The 26,669-nt window shown below is 38.6% G+C and overlaps 1 protein-coding gene across 53 annotated transcripts in view; it reads right to left on the reverse strand.

Annotated features, from left to right (window-relative positions):
• ANK3 (ankyrin 3) overlaps nucleotides 1–26,669 on the reverse strand; it is a 777,589-nt gene that overhangs the window by 62,693 nt on the left and 688,227 nt on the right. For all 53 annotated transcript variants that reach the window (NM_001445066.1, NM_001445067.1, NM_001445068.1 and 50 more), the window contains 3 exon segments: nucleotides 16,326–16,480; nucleotides 19,201–19,425; nucleotides 24,015–24,121. In NM_001445066.1, coding sequence (NP_001431995.1) covers nucleotides 16,326–16,480; nucleotides 19,201–19,425; nucleotides 24,015–24,121 — 487 coding nt within the window.

Raw genomic sequence — 26,669 nt, forward strand, 5'->3', positions numbered from 1 at the left:
AATTCTCAACTAGGAGAGAAACAGGGGTCAACCAGATCAAAAATGGAACTGGAGGAGTTCCCACTGTATTTCAGTAGGAACAAATCTGACTAGCATCCATAAGGATGCAGGTTCCATCCCTGGCCTTGCTCAGTGGGTTAAGGATCCAGGGTTTCCACAAGCTGTGGTGTAGGTTGCGGACACAGCTCAGGCCCCGTGTTGCGGTGGCTATGGCGTAGGCCGGCAGCTGTAGCTCCGATTTGACCCCTAGCCTGGGAACTTCCATGTGCTGTGGGTGCGGCCCTAAAATGACCAAAAACAACAACAACAAACAAACAAACAAAAAAACAACAACAACAGAATCTTGGTCCTTTTTTATTTTTAAATTGGCTACACCCACAGCATATGGAAGTTCCAAGGCCAGGAATCAAATCTGACCTGCAGCAACAACATATACCAGAGCTGCAGCAATGCGGGATCCTTAACCCACTGCACCACAGCAGGAACTCCTTAACTGGCACTTTAAAGATAAGCCTCAACCTCAAGGAATACCTAATGTGTGGATTTTAGGCATTAGAGTCTCAAATGCACCATTTTTAAAGTAGGATTGTATACACATCACCTTCCTGAATTATTCATATTTCCTCTGATGAAATGGAGAAAAGATGTTTTCCCTTAACCAGATTACTTTCTGTACATATGTGTACTTAAAATACTTTTAAGTTTTTCCCTCTGAGAATAAAAGTTAATAGAAATGTAAGAAGACAAAAACGATTATTTAAATAGTGGTTTATATAAGAGCTAGAGTTGAAGGCGAGGCCATTACACTCTAGAATATCTATGTAAATAAGAAAACAACGCAGATAGTAGGAAAGTGAGGAGGCAAGACGAGGAGGTGAAAACCAGTCAAGTCACTACAGAATTCTTATGACCTAAAATCTGTTCCAGGACTTTACTGGCCATCAATAGACAGAGGTTAAATGACTTAACGATATATTCATACTATGGTACACTATGCAGGATAAAAAGAAGGGGGTAGAAGTATGTTATAATATGCAACACTCTAAGGCGTATTTAATAAAAAAGTCAGAAAAATGTAACTGGAACTAATCACATCTTTCCATGTCTGTGTAAATTCATATAATTTATATAAAAATTATGGGAGGGGGACTGAAGAAAATTATACAGATTATAATGAATGCATACTCATATATTATTACATAGGTAATACTAATGTTAGTATTAAATAATAAATGTAATAGAGATGAATATAATAACTAATATAACAGACTTAGTATTTTAATGTGGATTCAACTCAAGCACATTTTTTTCTCAGTGTCTTGCTTTCAAAAAGAGGAAACTGAAATACAATAATGAAATGATTTAGCTCAGCATTTGAAAACAGGCAATTAAAGACCTAGATGGTTAGAAACATGGAAACAACCTAAATGTCCACTGACAGGTGAATGGATAAAGAAGATGTGGTACATATATACAATAGAATATTACTCAGCCATAAAAAATGAAAAATGCAGCTACATGGATATACCTAGAGATTATCATGCTTAGTGAAGTAAGTCAGGAGGAAGGCAAATACCATATGATATCATTTATATGTGGAATCTAAAATATGGCACAAATGAACTTAACTATGAAACATAAACAGATTCACAGACATAGAGACCAGACTTGTCGTTGCCAATAGGGAGGAGGGATGGGGAAAAGGTGGACTGGAAGTTTGGGGATGAGCAGATGCAAACCATTATATATAGAATGGATAACCAATGAAGTCCTGTATAGCACAGAAAACTATAGTATCCTGTAATAAACTATGGAAAAAATATGTATAATTGAATCACTTTGCTATACAGCAGAAACTAGCACAACCATTGTAAATCAACTCTACTTCAATTAAATTAAAACACAAAACAAACAAAAAAAGACCTAACTGGCTAAAGAAAACTGCAGGAGGAAATGAGGAAAGTGTCCTTGACAGCTGGTTATTGTGAAGCCCTGATGTGTGGCCATGTTACTAAGTATTGTGAGCACCTTACGGCAAGGCTTTTTTTTTTTTTTTTTTTTTTTTTACAATTTTGATATATTATTAATATGTATTAAAGTCAGATTTTTTCTTCATAAAATGTGAAGTAACCATGGTTAAATTGCATGACATTAAATGATGTTTGATGTTGAGGCCTGGCACATTGAAAGCGTTCAATTAGTACCCTGTGAATAAGAAATCAATTGGGAATTAATGAGACTCATACTTTGCATACCAAATTATTGGTTTTTTTTTTTTTTTCCTTTTCTGGGGCCACACCTGCAACATATGGAGGTTCCTGGGCTAGGGGTTTAAGTAGAGCTGTAGCTGCTGGTCTATGCCACAGCCACAGCAATGCCAGATCCAAACCACGTCTGTGACCTACACTACAGCTCACAGCAATGCCGCATCCTGAGTGAGGCCAGGGGTCGAACCCGCAACCTCATGGTTCCTAGTCAGATTTGTTAACCACTGAGCCACGACAGGAACTTTTTTTTTTTTCCTGTGCTAATGGCATGTGGAAGTTCTGAGGCCAGGGAACAGCAACCAGAGCCACAGCAATGACAACCTTGAACCCTTAAACCACTACACCATGAGGGAGTTCTGACTGCCTAATTTTTAAAATCTTGCTCTAATAGATGTAGTAATTGAGACTGGTTATCATTTGTTCTTTATATATATATATATATATATATATATTTTTTTTTTTTTTTTTCTTTTTGCCATTTCTTGGGCTGCTCCCATGGCATATGGAGGTTCCCTGGCTAGGAGTTGAATCAGAGCTGTAGCCGCCGGCCTATGCCCCAGCCGCAGCAACTTGGGATCCAAGCCGCGTCTGCGACCTACACCACAGCTCATGGCAACACTGGATCCTTAACCCACTGAGCAAGGTCAGGGATCGAACCTTCAACTCCATGGTTCCTAGTCAGATTCGTTAACCACTGAGACATGAGGGGAACTCCTCAATGACTATTTAATACAGAGTCTTTGTCTACTAGCTGGCACATGGGTGGTGGCTGATAAATGGATAAGTAATGGATAGATCTGCAAACACCCTGGTCCAAAAGGTGACGTGACTTCCTACTGGCCCACCCCAGGAGCAGAAAACCCTGATTACCGTGGCACTTTCTGCTGTGTAAGGAATGGAAGTTAATGGCCTGCAGCATTCTTGCCTCACTGATTAATGATAAATTTCTTAGGCAACCTGGAACTCAGTTTATTTGTAAAAGGTTGGATAGCATTTTCTGTAACTGATACTCTGCAACAGAGTAATGAGGATCATAAAATGCTTTGCACTTATCAATGGTTATGAAGGTCATAATAGCATGAATCATAACCGACAGGGCAGAAATCAGGTTCCCACTAAATGAGTTCTTCTTAGAGCATTCAAATGATCATCCTGATTAGTTCTGTCTCACTCTTCCATACACCTCATTAAGTGTCTTGATTACTTGGGCAAATGGGGCCATGACACTCTTTCCTGCCTGGGATTTGTTTCCTGAAGGCTGTTGGTGACCCCGTCGGGGTCAGGTTTGAGTGTGAACAGTCTATCGCAGGAATAAAATCTCAAGGTTTCATAGAGGATGATTTCCATATCTAGGGGTTAGCTTCTGGTCATGTGAATGCTCTTAAGAAAGGAGTATTTGGGGGTCACTTTGCTGTACAATAGAAATTGACAGAACACTATAAACCAACCATAATGGAAAAAATAAAAATCATTAAAAAAAAAAAAAGAGTGGAGTATTTAATGGAGTTTCTGTTGTGGCTCAGTAGGTAAAGAACCTGACATAGTGTCTGCGAGCATACGGGTTCAATCCCTGGCCTCACTCTGTGGATTAAGGACCTGGAGTGCCTCAAGTTGCAGCACAGCTCACAGATGGGGCTCAGATCTGGTGTCGCTGTGGCTGTGGTATAGGCTGGCAGCTGCAGCTCTGACTTGACTTCTAGCCTGAGAACTTCCATATGCTGTAGGTGCCACCATATAATAATAATGATGATGATGATAGAGTATTTGATACTGAGCAACAGGAAAAAACGGAGTCTTGGAAAGTCAGAATTCAAAAGGGCATACTAGCTAGCATGGGTCCGTGGACAGTCACTGGAGATAGGTGCCTTGGGTTCAAATCCAACTCTCAAACCAGTGGGCTTGGAACTTGGACAAGTTCCTGAACTCTGAGTCCAGCATTACTTGCTTAAAATATCAGCATAAACAAGTTCCTGTTGTAGCTCAGCAGAAACTAGGATCCATGAAGTTGCAGGTTTGATCTCTGGCCTCACCTAGAGGGGTTAAGGATCCGGTGGTGCCCTGAGATGTGGTGTAGGTTCGGATCTTGCTTCGCTGTGGCTGTGGTGTAGGCCGATGGCTACAGCTCCAATTCAACCCCTAGCCTGGGAACATCTATATGCTGCAGGTGTGGCCCTAAAAAGACAGAAAAAAAAAAAAATCAGATAAGTTTCCTCTGAGGTTGATATGACACATAAATCACACACAACCATTAGCACAGGTCAGTTCACATAATAATTTTGGTTATGTATTCTTTCCAATGTCATGCAACTTTGGAGATAAGAGGGGAGCCACGGAACTAGTCTGTGGTAGATCTAAGGTTGGATTTTTTTTTTTTTTAAATCACAGTGTCTCTATTGTGTATCTCTACAAGCGTATAAATCTGAATTGCTGGAGTTCCCGTCATGGCTCAGTGGCTAACAAATCCGACTAGGAACCACGAGGTTGCAGGTTCGGTCCCTGGCCTTGCTCAGTGGGTTAAGGATCCAGTGTTGCCGTGAGCTGTGGTGTAGGTTGCAGACACAGCTTGGATCCCGAGTTGCTGTGGCTCTGGTGTAGGCCAGTGGCTACAGCTCCAATTAGACCCCTAGCCTGGGAACTTCCATATGTCACGGGAGCAGCCCAAGAAATGGCCAAAAGACAAAAAAAAAAACAAAACAAAAAAAACAAACCCTGAATTGCTATCATTTTAATTTCATTCTATTTCTAAAAGAAAATCTCACCATTCACAGAAAGTCAAGTATCAGGTAAATTGGGGGAGATGAAGTAAATAAAAGATAAATGTATAATATTTAACTCTGGCTTGTAGAATATATGGAACAATAGAGCACTTGTAGTATACTCACTCGAAATATCTCAGAAAATTGTAGATATTCATTTCTTTGAAGTTCAGCTCCATCTGAATATGCAACTTTTGTAACAAGCTCACCCATGATGTTACAGAAAAAAAAAAGCCCTCAGATGATATAATTTGACCCTTCTTCCTCAACATAAACATAGTAGGAACCTTTTCAATTTTTATTTTGAAATAATTAGATTCACAGAAAATTGCAAAGACCATGTAGAAAGCTCCCATAATTTTAGTAATTCACCCCATATTCTTATTGAATTCTGGCATCTGATATATGTCTGTCTGAATCAGCATTATTTTACATCCTTTTTTTAAGTGATTTTTTATTTTATTTTTTTAATTTTTTTTTTTTTGTCTTTTTTTTCGCTATTTCTTGGGCCGCTGCCGTGGCATATGGAGGTTCCCAGGCCAGGGGTCGAATAGGAGTTGTAGCCACCAGCCTATGCCAGATTCACAGCAACATGGGACCCGAGCCACGTCTGCAACCTACACCACAGCTCACGGCAACGCCGGATCCTTAACCCACTGAACAAGGGCAGGGACCAAACCCGAAACCTCATGGTTCCTAGTCAGATTCGTTAACCACTGCGCCATGATGGGAACTCCCAAGTGATTTTTTAAATGTGATTTACAATGTGTCAATTTCTGCTGTACAGCACAGTGACCCAGTCATACATATATATATACATTCTTTTTCTCATACTATCTTCCAGCATGTTCTATCCCAAGAGATTGGATGTCATTCCCTGTGCTATATACAGCAGGACCTCATTGCTTATCCATTTTAAATGGAAGAGGTTTCACCTACTAACCCCAAACTCCCCATCCATCCCATTATTTTACATCTTTAACTAAACAAAGTAGGAACTTTCTTTGTTATTCAGATTTGCACAGATAACCGAGTGCTAATGATGCCAAAGATCTGGAAACAATGATTTACCTGTTTTTCCTTCCACTTTTAGCAATCCACATGATTTCTGATGATCCTGTATCTTAAAGTTATAAAACTAATTTCTAATCATTACATGCCCTCCCCCTGGCCCCCAGACCGCCTCTCCTCCTTTGGTTGTGGCATCCCTTCTTTTAGACAGCTGCTTTCTCTTTGGGTATGGGTCCCCAGTTTATTGAGGAAATGTATCACCAAGAGTGACAGCACACGCCTGGATACAAATCATTCATTTCTTCATTCCCTCAGCCGCTCTAATTTGTCGAATGACAACACTGCTAAGAGCCGTTATATGCACTGGGCGTAATAACCATCACCGGGGAGAGCCAGACGCTGCCCTCATGGACTTTACAGTCTGCCAAGAAAGAGAGCAAAGTTCAAGTTGCTTGTAACAGAAGAGGGCAGGCCAGGGGTGGTAGACGTATTTACCAGGTGGATCTGCCTTAGACTGAGGCTTAGGGAAGGCTTCCTGAGGGAAGAAAAGTGAGATAAGGGCATGTTTGGCCAGGATGGAATAATCATCCCAAGGTTTTCCTCCATCACTGCAGAAGCCTCATATTCTTTGCATCTGCTTCTCCATGTCATTTTCCAGAAAACTGTCCTTCCACCCTGTGATCTGGAGATTGGCACTTGCCATCTCTATACAGGTTGAATCATGAGCCACTGTAGCTGCCGACCCTCAACACCTCCTGAAAGGAGCTCAGGGTGGAGATGAGGAGTGAGGCCCTCTGTGCTCTGAGAAAACTGGAAGAACTGGTCTTTGGATAGGTATTTTCAGGAGATTTTATGAACCCAATTCTTGCATCTTCTTGTATCAAGAAAAGCGCTAAAATCCTTCATGCTTCTCGTGACTAGTGGTGACCCTCATCAGACTAGCAGCAAGCTTCTGTAAAATACATGCTTGATTGCCTGTATCTCCTGCTTCACCAGAATCACATATATACTGCCCTTCCCCCCTACCTCTCTGGAGAGGTATTTCAGAGCTATAGTCCTCATTTTGCCCTCCAAAAAACTTAACTCTCAACTTTTAGGTTGTGTTTTTTAAGTTGACAACCATCTGCTTATTTTTCTATTTGTGCAAATAAAAAGGCCTGACTTTCAGGCAAATAGCCCCCTTCTTTAACCTTCTTCAAACCCTTTGTCTAACCATTGTTACCTATCCAGACCAGAAACAATGAATACAATCCTATCTTCAAAATCAGGATCATATATAGTGTTTTAAAGCTAAACACTGGAAATCAGCAACCCAGAAGTGCAAAAAAACCACAAAAGTGCCCTGGGCCATTGGTATCCAGCACATCAACCTCTATTCACATCAGCACTAAATGGGAGGCTAACAACAGGTCTCTCAGACCCCTTCACTGTCCTTGGAGGGTGCAGGGCCCTACTTTGTCTGACACAGGGGTCAGGGTGTCCTATGTCATTTTTGGTCCACTAGTGTTTCATAAAGACATGCCATTGCTAGCAAATCCATACACACAGACATTTATAAAACTAGGCATTATTAATGTTCATCTATTTTGGTCCCCTTCTCATTCCCTGACTGGTAGGTAGGAAGTTTATGCACACATTAGATAGACATCATTCAACCCATTTAAAAAATGACAATTTTATGGCAACGGACTGAAAGCAAATTATTTTATATAGTTATGGTTTAATTAGTAGTTTTTCATATACTTTTTTTCTTTCTTTTTCTTTTTTACACACCAACCACAATCTTGATTTGGTTAAGTTTAATTTTTACTTTTTCCTGCAGAATTTTTCAAAATTATTAATAGACTTCTCCAGCAGATGGTGCTGCGTACAACATAAAGCCACATATTTCACTCTTTGGTGCTCAGCTGCTTCTGCAACCTAACTTGACACCTTAAGATTAATTTGGTCTCGTGGTTGATCAATTAAAAACAAGTTCAACTGAAAAGAACCAAAGTCGCAATTTCTAACTGAGAAGCCTGTTTCTAAAACATGATTGATATAGCTAGACAATAAACTATGATATTTATTTTGTTATATAATAAGCATTAATTTTCCTTTCCTGCTTCAATTATAATAAAATATATATAAGTATTTAATCTATAATGTATGACTTTAAAATCTCATTTACTCTCATCTGAGCCTTAAGTAACAGTAACAAGTGAGACAATATTTTCCTAGTACTGTAACATTCTTTGGATAAATGCAGCAACATTTTGTTCCAATACAGTGGTTGGTATTTTAAAATAACAAAATTCATGTATCTTCAGAGCATGCTTGTGATACTGAGGAGGCAATGATTTTGACTGATAAACCCAAATAAATTTTAGACCTAATAAATGTGAAACAAAATCTACCACTGTCCAGGGTAACGCTGTCTAAGAGAAATATAATGCAAGTCACATATATAATTTTAAATTCTCTTATAGCAACACTAAAAAGAAAAAAAGGAACAGGTGAAATTGTTTTTTTAACAGTTTTTTTTACTTAGCTCTGTATATCCAAAATGTTACCATTTGAACAAGCAACCAATGTAAAAATTATTAATGAGCTATATATTGGAGTATACTAAGTCTTCACAAATCTGGGGTATTTTATTTATATTTGCAGCACATCTGAGTTCATACTAGCCCAATTTCAAGTGCATGCAGAGCTAGTGGCTATGGTACTGGATGGTACAGGACCAGAGCATTTCTCAAGCTCTTCAATTCTCAAGTCCTCTAAGGAGAAAGGATTCTTCTACTAGCAAATCCCACTGCTAGGTCCAACATGACCACAAACTACACCCTTTTGGGGTCTGACTTCAGAGGCACTATTTTATTTTATTTTATTGAAATAGAGTTGATTTACAATGTTATTTTCTGATATATAGCAAATTGATTTAGTTAAACATATTCTTATACATGATATATAAATATATATACTTATATGAATATACATAACATATATTCTATATATATTCTTCTTCATATTCCTTTCCATTATAGTTTATCACAGAATATTGAATATTGTTCCCTGTGCTGTACATTAGGACCTTGTTGTTTATCCATTCTTTTTTTTTTTTTTTTTTTTAGGGCCGCACTCGCAGCACATGGAGGTTCCCAAGCTGGGGGTCTAATCGGAGCTACAGCTGCCAGCCACTGACACAGCCACAGCAACGCGGGATCTGAGCCATGTCTGCAACCTACATCACGCTCACGACAATGCCAGATCCTTAACCCACTGAGCAAGGCCAAGGATCGAACCCACAACCTCATGGTTCCTAGTCAGATTCGTTTCTGCTGTGTCATGATGGGAACTCCTGTTTATCCATTCTATATACAACAGTTTGTATCTGCTAATTCCAAACTCCTAATCCAACCCTCCCCAACCCCCCCCCCCCAAAGGCACAATTTTAAACCTGTTTAAATGAACTTTGTGAGTTAGCTCAAAAACAAGGTAGGTAGCGTTTTAATGAAACAAAGTGGATTCAATTTGGTGCACTTGAAAGATGATGTTTTTGTGGGGAGAGAAATGAACATTTTTTGTTTGGCGATATCTTTTTCTCCCCTGAGAATACACGCATTAGCAAGTGCCCGGACAAGATCTATGTCTGCTGGCAAAGAGAAAAGTTGCTCCTGCCACATGATACCTTAGTGATAACGGCAGGTTCTTCACACCCAGGCCAACTGTCCTTTGTGTCATTCTAGCCTCTTGTTTTGATAGAGCTTTGCTGGCACACCTGCTTCATTAGCATAACCATTGATGCCTCCGTCTCTGAGCTTGTTAGTGACATAAATGACTCTGGATTCTACCTTCTTCTGCAATGAGTTTTTCCTGAATACATACCACATCCTTTTAAGTCATATAAGAACTAGGAGGGTACCTTGATTTCATAATGGAAAATTTAAATGGCAGCTGACATTTCTGTCACCTTTTGTTCTAACACAAAGCACTTCCATTGGCATCTTTCATTTGAGAAGATACAGGGGCAAGGGCTTACTGCAGAACAACAACCAGATTTGGCATCAGAAGTCCCAATTTTGGAAGTCTAGATATCTATTTATTATTTCCTGCCAGGGTGGCAGTGACGGGGTAACCATCATCAACTGTGACCAGGGCTTCCACTAGCCCTGCTGGCATTCTCCTGTAACTTGGAGAAGGGTGTCCACTTGGTATATGGCTTCCACTAGCCCTGCAGGTATATGGCTTGGCAACCAGACAGTAGCTTTGAAAAAAATTAGATAAAACTGCCCCCTTTGTCCTAAAAGCCAGCGTCAGAGCAGATGGCCTGGCAAGATCTCTGCCCAGGCCCTTGCTCTACTGCACAACTGTAAGTGGCAGCCATGTCTATGACTAACTTTTACTGAGCAGTTCTTACCTATCAGACATTGTGCTAAGAACATTACCTATAGTAGCTCATCTGTTACCCATCAGTTTTCTATGAGTTTAGAGAAACTAAAGGCTTTGTTAGCGACACAGCTAATTAATTATCAATGGAATCAAGATGGGAATTTCAGTTTGTGTGATGTTCACAGATCATGATCCTAAGGATCACACTACATGGGGCCAAATAATTTGCCTCCTTGGACTTATTTTTCCCTGGAGTTCTAACCAGTAATTTTTTTCTTTTTTTTTTTTTTTTTGCCATTCCCTGGCCAATGGAAGTTCTCAAGCCACGGATCCAGCCCACACCTCAAGGGAAGCCCAAGCCACTGCAGTGACAATGCCCAATCCTTAACTTGCTGAGCTACAGAGGAACTCCTCTAACCAGTAAATTTGCACATATGAAAAGGCTTTGCAAGTAGTAAAATATATAGAACCGTAATTGAATCTTTACAATTATGTTAATAAAAATCTCTCATCAAAATATTGGTAGAGATGATTTTTAAATATTTAGGTTTTAAGATTTTCATAGAAGAGGATGCAACAAGCCTAGTTATAAAAATAAAATACAGATCAGTTATAAAGTACCATATAGAATTCATTTATGGAAAAGAGGGCTAAAATGAGGCATTTATAATAGAACAGGTATTATCAAGGGTCTTTTGCCATAGATAACAGATAAAGCTTGGTTGTTATGAACTGGGGAAATTAATAGGTTAAATAAAATAGTGGAATAATTTATTTTTCTTTTTCTTTAAGGAAGTCTTGGGTCATCTGGTCACTGGCTTATTTTAGGTACTATTTTTATTTTGCTAATTAACAACTATCCAGGGTGACAGAGTGGACAGGGTAGAAAATAACATGAAACCTCCTAATCCATGCTTATGCTTCTCTTCCCAGAACTTGGTTGAGCCTTGAAGGAAAAATAAAGTTAAGGTTTTTTTTGCTCCATGTCTGTGGCATGAGCAAGTTCCAAGGCCAGGGATCGAAACTGCACCACAGCAGTGACCAGAACCACTGCAGTGACAATGCCAGATCCTTAACCTGTTCTGCCACCAGGAAAGTCTGGGTTGTTTTTTGTAGAGATGGATTGATTTTTATTTATGCCTGTATGTTTTTAGAAGGAGGATATTCCAATTAAAACAAAGTTTTGGTTGGGGGGAGGGATAAATTAGGAGTTTGAGTTTAATATGTACACACCATAATATATAAAATGGATAACCAACAAGGACCTACTGTATAGCACAGGGAACTATACTTAGCATTTCATAATAACCTGTAAGGGAAATGAATCTGAAAAAAAAAATACATATATATATATAGTTGAATCACTGTGCTGCACACCTGAAACTAACATGATATTGTAGATCAACTATATTCCAGGTTTTGTTTTTTTTTTTGTATTTGTTTTTGTTTTGTTTTTACAGCCACACCTGCGGCATATGGAAGTTCCCAAGCTAGGAGTCGAATCTGAACTGCAGCTGAAGCCTACAGCACAGCCCATGGCCACTCAGATGCGAGCCACATCTGTGCTATGCTGCAGTTCATGGCAATACCTGATCCTTAACTCACTGAGTGAGGCTAGGGATCAAACCCACATCCTCTTGGAAACAATGCTGGGTCCAAAGATCTGCTGAGCCACAGTGGGAATTCCTCCAAGTTTTAAAAAAATGATTTAAAAAAAATCAGGTTTCTTTTGGGACAAGATAAGAGCGATGGTAAATAGAGCTTGAGCTTGGTATGAAATCTAATTGAGCTTGAGTTATAAACTATGTGCATTCAGACTTCCCATGTGGCTTGTAGCATAACTACTCGGTGTTGCTTCTACAGTGGCTGTGGCTCGACTCCTGGCTTGTGAACTTCCAAATGCCGCAGGTGTGGCCACTTATTTAATAAAATTATACAAAAAAAATTATGTGCATTGCTTCCTTCATTATTATTACTTGCAAATGTAATACACAAAGAAAACCACTTTGCCTTAAAAACTTACTCCTCACTTTTGCTGTTGTGGCCTCCAGTGCTTGAATCTTTAAACTTAGAAGGATTTACATTTCCTTTTTTTTTTTTTTTTTTGTCTTTTTGTTGTTGTTGTTGTTGCTATTTCTTGGGCCGCTCCCGCGGCATATGGAGGTTCCCAGGCTAGGGGTCCAATCGGAGCTGCAGCCACCGGCCTATGCCAGAGCCACAGCAACGCGGGATCCGAGCCGCGTCTGCAACCTACACCACAGCTCACGGCAACGCCGGATCGTTAACCCACTGAGCAAGGGCAGGGACTGAACCCGCAACCTCATGGTTCCTAGTCGGATTCGTTAACCACTGCGCCACGACGGGAACTCCTACATTTCCTTTTAATTATCTAAAGTGGAGCCAAAGTTTATCTGGCCTTTAAAAATGTAGTAAAGGAACTCTACCCACTATTTTCAAGATAATAGAGGACAGAATCCAGGACAGAGGGCTATATCATCTTTCCTTTAAAACATCTGACAGCTGCCCCTTTATGGAGTATTTGGGGGGCATTTGTCTAAGCAAAGATATGAAAAATTCCTATTTGAGAATTGGTTTATTAAAAAGAAAATGAAGACATGTCAGCATGACATCATGGAAGTTCATTCCATAAATGAACCTTAAAATAATGAAGAACTACTTGTGCCTGATAGGACATATGAAAATCTATGCTCAAAGATGAAGATCATATTATTAGAATACATGGTATTTTCTGTCAGAACTGCAGTGTTCAAAGAGTTAGCCATTGGCCACATGTAGCTATTTGAAATTAAACAAAATTAAAAATTACCTTCCACTGTAAATCAACTAGGTCAATAAAACCTTTTACCAAGAAAAAAAAAAATTACCTTCCTTCCTTGCATAGTTATATTTAAGGTACTCAAGGGTCACATGTGACTGGTGACTGGTGATCACTGTGGGACAGCACAGATGCGGAACCTTTCCATCATCATAGAAAGTTCTATTGGACAACATTCTCTTAGCACAGTCAGTAGAATTCCTAGCATATTGTTACTTTCTAAGAACTCTCCTCAAAGTGAATGCTCCTCTTTAAGTTTTTTCTCCCTGGAGATTAACATTAATGAAGTTTGGGGTAGAGGACACAGACTGGTGAGAACTTTCCCCCAGATACCTGCATATGATGAACTCGTTCTCCAGGACCGCATAAGTGCCTCACTCGGCAGTCCTGATACTGGGGATCTAAAGGTGGGTAAGACACCTACCCTGCCCTCAGCAGCTTACAATATCAAGGTAGCCATTAATTTTAAAAATAAATAAAGAAAAAAGAAAAAAGAAAGAAACAAAGAAAGAAAATCTTTGTGTAGAGTTTGCTACATTTTATTTTTCTTTTATTTTACTCTATTTTATCATTTACTTTGGCTGCACCTGCGGCATGTGGAAGTTCCTGGGCTAGGGATCAAACCCGCACAGTGACCCGACCCATAGCAGTACAACGCTGGATCCTTAACCCATTGTGCCACAAAGGAACACTTACATTTTAATAACTAGTAATCTACAATAGCATTTAAGAAATACTGGAAATATGAAAATATTTTGATACTTTTCCTTAAAACAAACAAAAAAGATCCTTCTTGGAAAACCCATCCATTTTTATTCTCTCCAATTTTTAATCCTGAATCATCCATATTTTTTTAAGCTTTTCGAAATGCTAATTTAATTCATTCCCTTAGGATTTTATTCTTTTTGAAACTTTTGATTGTGTTTTCTTATAAATTTCCTTATGAAAGAATGACTCTATTTCATGATTTATAATAAGGCAATAAAAATTGGAACTCAATTACCACTGCATGTTTCCACCAATTAGAAATGATCTGAAGCTGTGAATGGTACAGGATATAAGTGTTAACTAGCATTACGTATAAACACTTCATGTACACTCATTGCATGTATAATATTTAAAAAGACTATTCCGAATCTTTAAATCTAGAGGTCCTTAGGAATTTTCTTTAGGTTTATTTTCTTCTCCATGGGACACACATTTCTAAAATAAGTGGGATAGTTAAAAGTCTTTGAAAACAGAACTAGATTTCAGCCCGAGCACTGCTCTTGACCTAGGGTAACCTTAGGTAAATAACTTGACTTGTTTTGAACTTCAGTTTCCTCATCTATAGAGTGGGGTTAAATCTACCTACTTCTTAGTACAATTACAATTATTAGTGTCCCCCTATCCTGCTGTAAAGACATATTTATTTATTTATTTATTTATTTATTTATTGCCATTTCTTGGGCTGCTCCGGTGGCATATGGAGGTTCCCACCCACTTCTTAGTACAATTACAATTATTAGTGGCCCCCTATCCTGCTGTAAAGACATATTTATTTATTTATTTATTTATTTATTTTTTGCCATTTCTTGGGCTGCTCCCGTGGCATATGGAGGTTCCCACCCACTTCTTAGTACAATTACAATTATTAGTGTCCCCCATCCTGCTATAAAGACATATTTATTTATTTATTTATTTATTTTGCCATTTCTTGGGCGGCTCCCGTGGCATATGGAGGCTTCCAGGCTAGGGGTCGAATTGGAGCTGTAGCCGCTGGCCTACACCACAGCCACAGCAACGCAGGATCCTTAACCCACTGAGCGAGGCCAGGGATCGAACCTGCAACCTCATGGTTCCTGGTCGGATTCATTAACAACTGAGCCATGACGGGAACTCCAAGACATCTTTAAATTCCTGGCTGGCTATGATTCACGGTGTCTTATTCAAAGCCCTTGGCATGATGATTTTTTCTATAGAATGAATATCATAGTGACAGTAGCTGATATTGATCAAGAGCTTAGTAAGTGAAAAGCAAGGGCTATATTTCCAAAGTGCTTCACATAATTACTTTTTCTCAACAGCAACCCTATGAAGTGAGGACGGTAATCTCCATTTTACAGAAGTACCAGAGGCTCACAGTGATCAAAAAGCTTCCCCATGGTTGTTCCTCAAACATCCTTGAGTCTGTCTAGCTCCTTTGTCCAGACTTCACGACCAGGAGTGACTATGCTGGATGCATTCCCCAAAAGGAATTCAATGCTTAGAGACTGAATTTTATGGGATGTGAATGACATCTCCAGTAAAGCTGTTACAACCAACAACTGCTGGACTTGTAGTGATGAGCAAGTCAGTATAAAGATTCGCTTTATTTTATGATGAGCTTGCTCTCTGAATTTTTGTTTGTTTGTTTGCTTTTATTTTTAAAGGAAAATACTGCATCAAGTATCTACTCTCAAAACAAGGCTATTTCCAGTGTCTCCTAAGAAAAATGACTATGACCCTAAGGGACAGGCAGCCTGAAGAAGATGTGGATAAGAAGGTCTTTTCAGGTGAAAGAGTAAGATACTGGAAGCACCACAGACTCCAATAATTAGCTGAAACTTATATTTAAACAACAACAACAACAACAACAACAACAACTGAGTAGGGCCAAAGAGAAATTAAAAATCCGTGAAGAATACTGAAATAATCTGGGAGAAGACTGAGAGAAAAGAAAGGGTCCAGAAATAATAATTCCAAAAATAAAAAAATGAATGTATTTTCTTAAAAATATTTCCCATTATTACTGCACCCCCTCCTTACACATTTTTGACTTAGAAAACTTTCTTAAGTTTTGGAAAGATGCGTAGATTTGATTAAAGACTGAGAGAATTATCAGAAGATCTGTACATTAGTACTGGCATTGGGAGGGAAGGAGAGTTTCTTAGATTAGATGGAACTTTATGCCTTAGATGCAGAAAATAGCAATAAATGCGGAGGAACCCGATGCCCAGTTTAAAATACAGAGGTGTGACATTCAAGTACTGGTGCCTTGAGTCTAGTTATTGCTTTGATCTCTGCCTGCAGACATTTATAGAAACAGTGAGCCATTGTAATTACCTTCATCCATGCCATTAAGTAATTCAGTTAAATCTTCATTTTTGCTGTCAAATTGATGTTCCTTCCATGTTTCACCATTTTCACTTCGAAGAACAATGAGTTCTCTCTCTTTTCCTCTCATTGACCCAAAGTGAGGTATTTCCACTATGACAGGGCTGGAAAAAAAATCCACATTATTTTGATATCAAGTGAAATATACTCATAACATCATACTTTTTAAAATGTCACATTAACTGGATTCATTTGAAAATCAGAGGTGCCACTAAGGTTGGGAATGATTTCAAAGCTGCAGAATCATTTGCTAATTAAATAATATGTTAGAAGCCTGAAAACATGCCATCATTCATTCATTCACAAACAATTCTTGGGGGCCTACCATATGTTAGGCATTTTATTGAATGGGGGGGGATATTTGGCACACATAAGGAATTAAGGAATTGAAAGTTATTAAAATAGACCATAAGAAAGTTGGTCCATTTTTAAAAACACAATAGGTTTATTATATTATACAAAATGCTCATGACTTAAAAGGACACAGTCATTCTTTTGAAAAAGAAATTCTGGAAATTTCCTATTTTAAAAGATCACTGATTTTTCTCCCTTAGCAAGAAATCAATATAACAATCCATTCCCTCCAGTGGTCAGTTTTCATAATTTTCATGGCCTGAATATAGTCAGGACAGTTTCTCTGACTTTCATTTTGTGCAATGTCAGTGGGTGGCTTAATTTCCTAGCTCTCGCAGGCTGGCATAGGAATGATTTAAACTTCTTGAAAAAGTGCAGTTGGTTTGAAATTGCCATATAATGATAGATTGATTTTTGACAGTGTCCTTTTGCAAAAAGGATGTGAAAAAAATGGCGGCAAATTGAAGATGGCCAATCAAGCACAGGAATAATTTTGTTCAATTTTTAAGTTGGATAGATGCTAAAAAAGATGAATGGAAGTAAGCAGACCACAATCACACACAGTTCATGTAGTTGGATTGTGCAGCTTTATTTTACGACATTTAAGTAGACAGTATCATTATTCCCCTACAGAGGTTGTATGTAACCTCACCTCTTAGCCTATGTGTTTATATACATGTGAAAACAAAAGACACAGGCATAAAAGGGATAGTAGTTGTAATGATCAAATAACATAAAAACATTAATATCTGATTTATTACAAAAGCATTTACTTAAAATGGGATGACAAATATGGTAATTTTATTTTGGCAAAATAATTAATTCAATGAAGGGTTTGAAATTTTTTTTTGTAATTCCTTAATTTTTTGATGGGTAAAAACAAAATCAACTATTCCTAAGAGTGTCAACAGTTTCAAGAGTCATTAAGATGTTTACCAAAGTTTTTAACCATACCTGGTGATTAGACATGATTTTTTTGTTGAGACCTAGATACAATCTTTGCAGGTTAATTTATCAGATACTGTCACTATAAATATTTTAGGAATGAGGCTTTGTGTATGACATTCAACAATACTGAAGAGAAGAAATGAATGAGGGATCTTGGACCACCGTGAAAGCCAAGCAAAACTTTTCATAACAGGTTTCTTCATGCAGACTGCCAAGGCCAACACACCAACCAGACAGACAAGCAGACAGACAACAAATACCAACACATTTCAGCTTAAACAGAACAAAACAAAACAATTTAATAACTTGAGCAGAACATTCTACCTGCTGCTTATTTGGTTTTCCTTAAGTATCTTGTATTCCCAACATTTTTCTAAAATCAGTTTACTTATTGATGACTTTTCTTTCTCAAAGCCCATAAAGATTATTTAATAAGCATAAGAACTTTAAAAACTGTAACTCTGCACACATACATATATATATACAGATATATATATATATACACATATATATCACTTATAGCAAATGTTGATTCCAAGCCTGCAAATAAATACCTTCTTTTACACTGGGTTAAAACTAGACTGTCCATCTGTCTGAAAAACTATCATAACCACTTGAAACATTTCAAATTAAAGAAAGGTTTACAAAAGCACAACGTTATGAAAGCAGAATGCTTGCAGTGAATTCCACATGCTTGAAAAGCACAAGATAGGGAGCGGTGCTACATTAAGTCAAGCCACTATGATTTATTTTTTTTCTCTTTCAGTGACACACATCAACTGAAAGCATTAAAAACCGAAAATAAAATTAAGACAAGAGTAAGACCATGGGTGTGACAGAAAAAAATTGAAAATGGAAAAAAAAGAATTGTAGACATTCTGTATCTTGTCTATAAAGATCCTACCCAATAAATTTTGTTCCTTGAGGCCCAAGCTGCAGGATTCGGCTAACCAAGCTCTCACCCTCATTTACAGGGGGAGGATTGGTAGGAAGATGCAGTTTACTGAATAACATCCATGCAGCAGGAAGAGAAACAAGAAGGGGAAACTGTGAACAAACTGTCAGTCACGACAGAGCCTGCCTGATTGCACCCAAGTGCCACCTCAGAAAATAAATTTATTTTTTCCTTTTTGTAAAACACCATATCATGATGGACGGTTCCCAGAAAAATGAGCATTAAAAAGATCAGTACCCAAAGTAGTCACTGAATCAGTGCTGTGACATATAAGAGAGGTGCCTTGACTTCTAGGGGGGTCGGCTGGGGTTCCGTGCACTCACTGAGCAGAGAACATGCTTCTCGGTTAGTAAAAGCTTTGACCAGCACACTGAGTTAAGGCAGTATCAGCCTACCAGCTTTCTACAGAATCACACAGCTCTGGGACCTCTGATACTACGTGAAGGCTGTATTCAACCCAAAGAGTCCAACTATGTAGATTTCATCATTAACTACTCAAGTTTACAAGGGCAAGGGAATCAAGGATGGGCCATGAGGGCCAAGGTTAAAATTGACAAGATAACTTACCCTAAAAATTGTGCCCCTGCAGGACCCATTTCTACCAGCCTACTGGCTAATCCCTCTCCTTCCACCATGGGGGGTGGGTTGGCCAGTTTATGTCTCTTTACCAAACGGCAGGTGATGCGGGTGGGGGCCGTACACTTGCGTGGAGGAATGATGATTCTCATCCCGTGGTGACGGCTTCCTCTCATGGAGCCGCCTCGTGCATCCACCATAAAGCTAACCAGAAACCTGCAGCGGGGAGACCAGAGGCCAGGTCAAGGGGAGACGTCAACCATCTTCACAGCAGCTTTTGAAATGAAATGTTCAAAGTTTCAAGTGACAGACGATGTAGCTACCATGTCCTTTCTCTAAGAATAAATCGATACAGTGGAGTCACATCAAACATGCATTTAACTTAGCAACTGAGCAAGAAGTGAAAACCCACAACTTACTTTTGGTGGATAGGGGCCTCTGAGTAGAAGCCCACCACTCGGTAGGATGCTGTGGATCTTTTAACGTTGGAATAAAAACCGGCTATTAAAGGATGGTCATGCACTTAAAAACAAAAAAACAAAACCACGGTGTGTGGTCTCTGAGGGTGGTTTAAGTTATATTCAAGGGTCATTTTCACTATCAATGGTTTAAGCCGTATGCTGACTTCTGTCCGCTCTCCCCAACAAGTAAGATGAAACTCCACAGTATGTCTTAACATGGACCACTCATAAAATGAATGCAGAATTAATTAGACCAAGAACCTTGATCTTTACTCTTTTCACAAAGCAGAAAATAAGAATAAAAGCAGAAAGACTAAAGGTTGCCTAAGGCAATTTTGATGAAAGGGATTTAATCTTCTTAGTGTACATCTGGCTTTAAAACTGTTTAAAATCACTTACGTTTGAGTATCTGTACAGCAATACAAAAGAGATGAGACTTTTTAGAAAATACATCTAAATAATAGAATTCTGTTACTGGCCGTTATGATAAAGTGAGTGAGGAAAAATTGTTTGCCTGCATATAGCGATTTGGGGAACATTTTGATTCCTATCATGTGTTCATTTAAAAAAATCGTGACTCCTCCCACATCCTCACAGTATCATCAAGCACTCCAGTGAACGTAAAGCAATGAGCCCAACCTATAGAAGAGTGCGAGTCAGAGAGAAACATGTATTTCTGCATTCTAATTTTTACATGTGAAACTATGTTTATTAGGGGAACATAACCAAATGTTGATCATTAGAAAATTCTTTGAATACCTACAGTATTTGGGGGCCGGAAATAATCCCATCCGTCAAAATCCTCTACTAGGTACTCTTTTAAAAAAACAGTCTAACATCTTGCAAACAGATTTCAGGCTTTACTTGTAGGTCCTAACTGGAGATCCTTTCCTAAAGAATGAATGTCCTTTGACCTTGGAAGAGTAACCTCTTCAACAAAGCAAATTGAGCACCCCCACCTCCCCAAGGAGAGAGGCAAGAGCAGGGGACTCAGTTTTCTGCGTATCAGATTTCCAGATCCAACTCTGGTCATCGTGAGGTGAAATCCACTTCACACCCTTTGCTCATTTTGGATTTAGCCATTTTCCTCTGGATTCATGAATGGCTTTTATAGGTTTCTGATGTTATCATACCTACTTTGACAGACTGGAATTGCTATAATATTCAAAGTAGGGCAAGAGAAGGAACCTCTCAAAAACAAAACAAAACACAAAACATTCCTCCCCAGTCAAAGACAAAGATACTCATGAATTGTCGCGAGGGTGGAATGATACAAGGTTCACTTGAAACTGCTCTGGGGAGCCTTCATTTTCTTAGACATATACTATTTAACAACTACTTTTACTCAGTAACAAAAAACAATATGGCAATATTGCAAAGAAGCCTAAGACAAACTCTGATCTTTTCCAGCTTTTATTAGAAAATCAACTTGTGGTTGCGCATAGCAGTAACAGAATGGATTAAAAATAATTCAAGACAAACCTTGGGTCTGAAAATTCAGTTGCATTAGTACAAATAAACACAGGGGTGTTTACACTGAGAAGGCAGTGTTTACCCTGGCCACAAACAACTGAGTCTCACTAATACAGATAATAATTCCGATCAGGTTTGTCTTGTTCACTGTTTGATTGGCAGAGCTGGGTTCCCACACATAATAAGGACACAATAAATGTTTATGGAATAAACTGATGAACAAAACCATTTTGTTAAGTGTGTCTAGAAACTGCCTAGGTCAGACTTGGTTACTAATACTGAAAGAAAATATGAAAAAAATATATACATCCATAAAAAAAAATACAAATATATCCACATATGTATATAAAACACTTTTAGCTGAGCAGGGTGAAAGTAGGGTAAGAAGATTGCCAATGTCAATCTAAAAATACCCTAGCAGAGTTCCCACTGTGGCAAAGTGGGTTAAGAATCCAACTGTAGCAGCTGGGAGTCACTATAGAGGCACAGGTTTGATTCCTGGCCTGGCAACTGCCACAAGGCCATTAAAAGAAAAAAAGAAAAAAGAAAAAAAAAAAATACCCTAGCTACAAAAAACATCAGAACCAAATGGAAAAAAAAAATGGCTTAGAAAATTTAAATGACAAATGGAAGAATCACTTTCTCTGTGTCCTACATAATCACCCACTGAAGATTTGGTGCTTATTACTGATACAAGTTTTCAACTTTATCAAATCAAAAAGACTGAGGAAAGGTGGGAGTAGGTGATAAGTAGGATATGAGTCCTCTTATTCAATAACATTATGAAATACAGTGATTTGTTTTCTAAACTCATCCCTTACATAATCTATGCAAAATAAAATTTTGTGCAATTTAACTTATAAAAAGAAATTGAAAGGTGATATTTAATCATATTCATTGTATCTTATCCATATTTAAACTAAAGAAGGAATTCTACAATGGATCCTAAAACTAACACGTAAATGTTTCTAGTTTTAGGAACAGCAGAATGACAAATGCTGATACACTAAGACATTGACACAATCTAACTGTGGGGAAAATTCACATTAATTAAAAATACAGAAGGGGATGGTTCACATAAAGGACACAGTTATCACCTTGAATCATACTGAGGAAGTGGAGAAGAATAGCTGCAAAATAATTTAGAAAGCAAATGGGAAAAATTAATGTAAGATAATTAGAAGCAAGCAACAAAAAAGGTCAATGATAAGCAAAGGAAAAAGAAAAACCATCAGAAAATGAAACCAAGGCATTTGACATTTGTGGGACAACTTGGAAAAATATCTGCCTTACATGGCTACATATAAGCTACTCCACAGACCTTGCATTAATGAAATATTTCCAAATGTATATACTAAGTGTCTATTTTCCTTTTTTAAAATAAACCCAACTAGCTGCCATTACTTTGGCTTTCCTGAATTCAAGGGGAATGAGAAATAAATTGCATATTCAAATACTACATTGTGTCCAATGCAGGGGAAAGATCATTGATGATTTTATCATCCTATGTTCCCACAATTTCTCAGTTTCCTAAACTAAACCCTAGTACTCTTCCTTCCTATATAGGGTGCAAACTGCTGGTTCTAGATTTTTGTAACGTGGTGGCAACTCACCAAGCTTGGTTCAAAGAACTCTGTGATATATCTGCCCACTGAATGAATGTATTTTGGGTGTTTTATATTTTCCTTCTCAATTTTTTTTCCTTTGCAATTTTAGACCCATAGACATCTACTATAAATCATGTAAATATTTTGTTTGTTTGTTTGCCTTTTTCTAGGGCAGCACTGCGGCATATGGAGGTTCCCAGGCTAGGCGTCTAATCGGAGCTGTAACTGACGGCACACGCCACAGCCACAGCAACTCGGGATCGGAGCCGCGTATGAGACCTACACCACAGCTCACGGCAACACCGGATCCTTAACCCGCTGAGTGAGGCCAGGGATCAAACTCGCAACCTCATGGTTTCTAGTCGGATTCGTTAACCACTAACTGAGCCATGATGGGAACTCCTAAATCATGTAAATATTTTAAGCAGTTTAAAAATTATTAATACTATGATCAAAGGTTTTTCTAATTGAATTTAAGAAATGTAATGTTAATGACTCAAAGACCACCATGTAGTTTATAGTTAATAGTTTATAAAGCACTTTCATGTAAATTATTTCCAGTGAAATGGCATTGGAGTGATTTGTTTTTCGCAACTGTGGTGTTACAAGCCACAATTGTGTAAGAATTCTTTAAATAATCTGCAGCACTACTCTGAGTCTAGGATTTCTCTGTAAAATGGGGATAATGAATAAAACCTAATTCACAGTGCCATTTTAAGGTTCACATGAATATTAAGTAAAACAGGTAAAGGATTTGGCATAATGCCAGGTACACGAAAAGCACTAGGTATGTTAAGTATTACAATTTATTGTAATTACAAGCAGCAGAAAGTACTTCATAAAATATATAAGGCATTTCGCAAATGTTAATTATTGTTAACTTATTTAATTCAAAATTAATCTGCACTTGTCCTGGATCACAACTAATTTATAGCCTGTCACTTTAAAAGGTGAAAATACCTTGAAATTCTCATCAACTTAATGAATTCTTTCTATTCCATTTGTATGCATATCAATTATCTTAAGTTTCAATCACCTATAGGTGAAGAATCCAATATCTAAAAATTTAACAAAACAGATATGCAGATTTGTTTAGAAAAAATACTTACTAATGATTACAAATACATGTCACATATACTAACTAATGAAGCCTTTTAGGACATCAATATTTCACACATATGCAGCTTGTCAATATGAATTAATAAGTGCAAATAATTAATGTGAATTTAATAGGATGGGGAGAAAGTGATTTTTGGTTACTTACCCAGAATGAACAGGACTCGAGACAAGATTGACATTGTCCAAAGTGTCTGCAGCCCAACTATAATGTCTAAGAGAATCTGAGTCAAATTCTCTTGTGAATGTGAGATGCTGAAAAATAAAGCGATACATTGCATCAACAACCCACACAAGACATTAGAAAATATACCCACCTAGAATGTAAACTGGTACAGCCACTATGGAGAACAGTTTGGAGATACCTTAGAAATCTATACATAGAACTTCCATATGACCCCACAATCCCACTCTTGGGCATATATCCAGACAAAACTCTACTTAAAAGAGACACATGCACCCGCATGTTCATTGCAGCACTATTCACAATAGCCAGGACATGGAAACAACCCAAACGTCCATCAACAGATGATTGGATTTGGAAGATGTGGTATATATACACAATGGAATACTACTCAGCCATAAAAAAGAATGACATAATGCCATTTGCAGCAACATGGATGGAACTAGAGACTCTCATACTGAGTGAAATGAGCCAGAAAGACAAAGACAAATACCATATGATATCACTTATAACTGGAATCTAATATCCAGCACAAATGAACATCTCCTCAGAAAAGAAAATCATGGACTTGGAGAAAAGACTTGTGACTGCCTGATGGGAGGGGGAGGGAGTGGAAGGGATTGGGAGCTTGGGCTTATCAGACACAACTTAGAATAGATTTACAAGGAGATCCTGCTGTGTAGCATTGAGAACTTTGTCTAGATACTCATGTTGCAACAGAACAAAGGGTGGGGAAAAAAAAAATGAATTGTAATGTATACATGTAAGGATAACTTGATCCCCTTGCTGTACAGTGGGATAAATAAATAAATAAATAAAAATAATAAAATTCTTTAACAGGGAAAAAAAAAAAAGAAAACATACCCACCTATGTGTCTCCCTAATTCCACACAGTCTAACATTCAAAATAAACAATTTTTTTTTTTTTTACAGTTGTCATTCGATAATTCTTGGGGGATCAGTTCTGGGACACCCTCCCTCAGCCCCTGCCACCCACCGATACCAAAATCCAAGGATGCTCGAGTCCCTTATATAAAATAACCAGGACCATTGGTTATGGACTGTGAACCATACTGTATACTCCTCTATAGTGCTACACAGAAGTTTCAAGAGTTAGAAAATAAAGTGTATTCATAGGCTGTGTTGTTTCCATCTTTTAAGAAATCATCTTGAGTATAGCATGACAAAAGGACTGTCCCGGAAGTAATTCTAACCATGATTTTAAGTACTTCAACAATCCCTAAATGAATCCTATAGCACTTATAAAATTCTTTTCCAAATGTCAAAGTAAAAATGTAAAAATCAGGAGTTTCCTGGTGGCTCAGTGAGCTAAGGATCTGGTGTCATAGAAGCAGGTCAGTTGCTCCTGTGGTGTGAGTTTGACCCCTGCCCTGAGAACTTCCATATGCTGAGGGTACAGACAAAAAAATAAATTAAAATATAAAAAATTCAATCTTGGGAGTTCTCGTCATGGCTCAGTGGTTAACGAATCCGACTAGGAACCATGAGGTTGCAGGTTCGATCCCTAGCCTTGCTCAGTGGGTTAAGCATCTGGTGTTGCCACGAATTGTGGTGTAGGTCACAGATGCAGCTCAGACTCCCCATGGCTGTGGCTCTGGCATAGGCTGGCGGCTACAGCTCTGATTAGACCCCTAGCCTGGGAACCTCCATATGCTTCAGGTGTGGCCCTAGAAAACACACACACAAAAATAAAAAAAATAAAAAATTCAATCTTGGACTTCCCATTGTGGCCAAGCGGAAAAAAATCCAACTAGGGACCATGAGGTTACGGGTTTGATCCCTGGCCTTGCTCAGTGGGCTAAGGATCTGGTGTTGCCGTGAGCTGTAATATAGGTCATAGACGAGGCTCGGATCTCACATTGCTGTGGCTGTGGTGTAAAGCTGGCAGCTGTAGCTCTGATTGGAGCCCTAGCCTGGCAATCCCCAAATGCTGCAGGAGCAGCTCTAAAAAAGCAAAAAAAAAAAAAAATTCGATCTTGAGGACTTCTGTTTCTAAGTGAGGTGAGTCACCAGCAGCAGCCTAGTGCTGTGCCAAGCAAACCAGGTAAGTATGGAAGTCACCTCTGCAGGTAGCAGAGACCAACAGGCACAGAGAACTAGAGGAGCTATCCTTGGAGAGGGAAGATGTTTCAGAGCTAAGCCTTCTGTTGCCATTTTTTAGATTTCTTTCTTTCTTTGCTTTTTTTAAGGGCTGCAGCATATGGAAGTTCCCAGGCTACGGGGCAAAGGGCAAGTCAGAGCAGCAGCTGGAGCCTACGCCACAGCCATAGCAACACAGGATCTGAGCCACGTCTGTGACCTACACCATAGCTCTTGGCAACACCAGATCCTCAACTCACTGAGCGAGGCCAGGGATCGAACCTGCATCCTCATGGATACTAGTCAGGTTCTTAAAGCGCTGAACCACAATGGGAATTCCTTTGTTGCCATTTTATTATTATTATTTTTTGTCTTTTTTCTAGGGCTGAACACACAGCATATGGAGGTTCCCGGGGTAAGGGTCTAATTGGATCTGTAGCCGCCGGCCTACGCCAGAGCCACAGCAACATGGGATCCGAGCCCTGTCTGTGACCCACACCACAGCTCATGGCAATGCCA

Source organism: Sus scrofa, chromosome 14 (genome assembly GCF_054392235.1).
Source record: "Sus scrofa isolate SSC_HxYL_T2T_F1_AM1 chromosome 14, Sscrofa_HxYL_maternal_Yorkshire_Landrace_v2.0, whole genome shotgun sequence".
NCBI classification, from domain to species: domain Eukaryota; kingdom Metazoa; phylum Chordata; class Mammalia; order Artiodactyla; family Suidae; genus Sus; species Sus scrofa.